This window comes from Coptis chinensis, chromosome 4 (genome assembly GCF_015680905.1).
Source record: "Coptis chinensis isolate HL-2020 chromosome 4, ASM1568090v1, whole genome shotgun sequence".
NCBI lineage: Eukaryota > Viridiplantae > Streptophyta > Magnoliopsida > Ranunculales > Ranunculaceae > Coptis > Coptis chinensis.
Genome location: NC_141459.1, coordinates 65,627,279 through 65,631,189, shown reverse-complemented (window position 1 = coordinate 65,631,189; position 3,911 = coordinate 65,627,279). Strand labels below are relative to the sequence as shown.

The following is a 3,911-nucleotide window of genomic DNA, read 5'->3' as shown; positions in this document are numbered from 1 at the left end:
TGCTTCAATTATGTCAAATTTTATAATCAATATTGTACAAAACTCATGTTCTTATCGTTTTTTATGATACAAGCCTGTTCTGGACCAAATGCCTCAAATGACATGATCTAGAGCCAAAAGGAGCCTAAAAGGGACCTTATGGGATAACTGAGAAAAAGTGCCAAAAAGATAACGGTTAAAGTCAACATTGAAAAATTGGAGATGATTTTGTTAAAGCAGTGAAAAATTTCTTTCTACCAGGCATGATGTTGCGAGAAGTGACTCCACATGTATTACCTTAATACCTAAGGTACATAAGCCATGCTCTCTAGGTGATTACAAGCCCATTGCATGTTGCAATGTGATATACAAATGTGTTACGAAGATTATGACATGCAGAATGAAATCATTTATGCCTCAGGTGATATCTCTTAATCAATCTGCATTTATTTCTAGAAGGAGTATTCAGGATAATATTCTGCTTTCACATGAGTTGTTACACAACTACCATAGGGATAAGTGAAAATTGATCTTAGGAAAGCCTATGACTCTGTAAGATGGGAGGCTGTTAGGTTTGCATTAACCAAAATTGGGGTTCCATTACTATTTGTGAATTGGATTCAAAAATGCATTGAAACACCCAGATATAGCATCATGATAAATGGCACACCTTTTGGGTACTTCCAAGGTAAGCGAGGGATTCGACAAGGAGATCAAATGTCCCTGTACCTCTTTGTCTTGGTGATGGAATTCTTCACTCAAATGCTAAAAATAAGACTGGAGGAAGGAGAATATAGGCTTCATTATAATGCATAAATACACAAATCATTCATTTACTGTTTGCGGATAATCTAACTGCTTTTATGAATGGAAATCTAAATACAGTGAGAACCCTGAAGGAAACTCTGACAAAATTCAAAATGTGCTCGGGATTACAAGTGAATTTACAGAAAAGCAACATGTTCTATGCTGGTATGGATGCTGATAAGAGCCCAAAATTGTAGTTTTAACCCCTTAACAATATTGCTTTTAGACCAATTATGTGATTAATAAATAAGAGTTAGTGCTGTTTACATGCTTTTATATATTTCAGGCATTTTTTTTTTGGGTGGGTAAGCGGGGTTTTTTAATTAAGAGGTCCCCTACCACTTCCTCATAGAGGAGAATAAAAGATTTTGAACTATTACAATCTTAAATACTCTTTCCCACTAGCATCTTCAAACACAATTTTCTTTATATCTTCAGAAAAAGAGCTAAGGGTGAGTTCAATGAAGTAAACAGCTGGGATAGCAGCAGGTAAGCTATCCACTAACCTATTACATTTTTTTAACACATGCATTATAGAAAAATATTCTAACATACTAATTCTCTTCCTGATGTCTTCCAGAAGCTTCTTTATCCCCCATGGCTGTTTTCCAGTTTTTTTAGATAGCTTATAACATTTGTTGAGTCTGTTTGTGCTTTCACCCTCCTTATATTATTCCTCTTTGCAAGTTCTAACCCTTGCTGCAGGCCTTCAAGTTCAATGAAAGCAATTGTAGCGAAGTGTGATTTGCCTCTTGCTGCCGCCATGACCGTACCTTGATTATCTCTGAGTGCTGTAGCCCACCCACCTTCTATCCCTTGAAGCGTCCCATCTGTGCTTAAGTTCACTATGTCTGGTCCCGCTCGCTCCCATTTTACCTTCCGAGCTTTTGATTCCGCTGTTTCCACATACAAATTCTACCTTCCCATGAAGTCGTCTCTTTCCAAGCCTGCTGGCATCTTTGTTGTGATCGACCTTAGCTTAGTTCTCACATCTCTACTAATTTGATAAACCACCTGATCCAAAAATCGAGTTTCACGTTTGAAAATTCTGCTACAACTTTCCCGCCAAATCCAGTATATGAACACATTCATCGTCAGCTTCAGTGCATCTTGCTTAATACCTTTCCCACTCGATTTCTGCCCAACCATTCCACTTCATCTTGCCATGTTGTTTGTCTATGCCTAACATAACCTGCCAATGACATAATCGACACCCAAATATTAAGTGAGTAACTGCACTCAAAAAACAGATGCGTTACCGTCTCCACCTCTCTCCAATAGAGCACGCAAACATCTGAGTTCGTCACCTTCCATTGTTTCATCTTATCCCTCATTTTCAGTCCTTCAGTGAAGAACATCCAGCTTATAAATGAGTGTCTAGGAATTTTGTTAGTAAACCAAACTAACCCATTCCATGCGGTGGCCTGTCTGATGCTCCTCATTCCTTCGTATGTTTCCTTCAGAGAAAATTCACCGCTCTGTGCAACAGCCCAATAAACTTCATCCTCGCCCCCTTCTATTGGTATTTCCTCCTCCATTTGTTGAGCTATATCACTGATATGATGTCTAATGTGCTGAGGAACAGCCCATCTCCCATTCTCTATAAGATTCGCAACTGTTGCAGAGAGGTTGCAGGTGGAGCTATATCGAAGTGCTTGGGGGAACTTCTCCTTCAACAGCCCTGATGTATGCCACGATTCATGCCACATTTTTGTTCGTTCCCCATTCCCAATCTGATAATGAATAAATGTGATTGCTTCAGTTCTCACCTTGAGTATATTCCTCCAGGTGCTTGAGCATTCAGTTGGTATTGTCATGTGCCAGAATTCCTTGTTTCTGATGTGGTTATTCTTTATCTAATCCACCCATAAAGTCTTCTTGTCACTTACTATCTGCCATACATGCTTGAGCGTTGCAACTTTGTTAGCAGTTTTGAGGTCTCGGATCCCCAGCCCTCCCTCTTCATAGGGGTAACACATATCATCCCAGCTGATTAGTGCATGAGCTGTTTGCATGTCTGGTCCTTTCCAGAGGAAGTTCTTGCATAGTTTGTTAATATCTTCAATGGTCTTCATTGGTAGCATGAAAGAAGCAGTCCAATAGATGTTAAGATTATTCAGCACTGCCTTTACCAGTTGCAATCTGCCTGCATAAGAAAAAGATTTCCCTCTCCAGCTTTGGATTCTTTTCTCTACCCTCGCATATAAGGGCACACAATCTGTTGCTCTCAGCCTTGTAGTTATAAGAGGTAGCCCTAAGTACCTCACTGGCAAGTCTCCCACTGGGAACTGTAAAGCATTATGGATTTCATTGCATTGTGTGTGCAGTCTTGCAAAAAATACTTGACTTTTGTTCACATTCACTTCTAGCCCCGAGCACTGCTTGAATTTTGTCAGATTCTGCTGTAAGCAAATACCAGTCTCTTTTTCTCCATGCATAAAAGCCAGTAAGTCATCTGCAAATGAGAAATGAGTAATAATAGGATCATGGCATTTATAGTGTAGCTTGTACCTTCCATCCTCTACACTCTGCATCATAAATTCAGTGAACAGGTCCATTACTAGCACAAACAAGTATGGTGACATGGGATCTCCCTGCCTTATCCCTCTAGTTCCTTTGAAATGCCCATATGGTGAGCCATTTAACATGATGGAGTAACTTGCAGTCTTCGTACATTCCTTTACCCACTCAATAAAAGTTCCTGGTACCCCAATCCTTTCTAGAGCAAACAGCACAGCTTCCCATCTTACACAGTCATAAGCCTTCCTTAAATCAATCTTAGCCATACATCTCGGAGGGCCAGTATCTCTGTGGTAATTATGAACCAGCTCATGAGACAAAAGGATGTTGTCTTGAATACTTCTTCCGGTGATAAAAGCTGACTGGTTATGGTGTATAACTCTTGGCATAAATGCTTTCATTCTACTAGTAAGGATCTTCGTTATGCACTTGTACACCACAGAGCAACATGCAATAGGCCTGTAATCACTAAGGGATGAAGGACTCTGTGTTTTAGGTACTAAAGTTATACATGAGTATTTACCTTAGAGAGCATTCGGCCAGACCTGAAGAAATTTTGGATAGCTTTAGTGAAGTCATCTCCCACAATTCTCCAACAAGCCTTA

At 39.7% G+C, this 3,911-nt stretch overlaps 1 protein-coding gene across 1 annotated transcript; it reads right to left on the bottom strand.

Moving 5' to 3' along the window:
- Window positions 1–1,162: 1,162 nt before the first annotated feature.
- On the bottom strand, window positions 1,163–2,495 carry LOC147504420 (uncharacterized). The gene is made up of 3 exons (XM_086605205.1): window positions 2,046–2,495; window positions 1,908–1,978; window positions 1,163–1,292 (listed from the first exon to the last, which is right to left on the bottom strand). The coding sequence occupies exons 1-3, from the start codon at window positions 2,493–2,495 to the stop codon at window positions 1,163–1,165; spliced, it is 651 nt and encodes a 216-aa protein (XP_086461331.1).
- Between the last annotated feature and the right edge of the window lie 1,416 nt (window positions 2,496–3,911).

Coding starts and splice junctions, on each gene's coding strand:
- LOC147504420 (XM_086605205.1), bottom strand. CDS start 2,495: ATGTGGCATGAATCGTGGCATACATCAGGGCTGTTGAAGGAGAAGTTC. Junction 1,979..2,045: donor ATTGGAGAGAGGTGGAGACG/GTAACGCATCTG, acceptor TGTCATTGGCAG/GTTATGTTAGGCATAGACAA. Junction 1,293..1,907: donor GCAGAAATCGAGTGGGAAAG/GTATTAAGCAAG, acceptor AAAATGTAATAG/GTTAGTGGATAGCTTACCTG.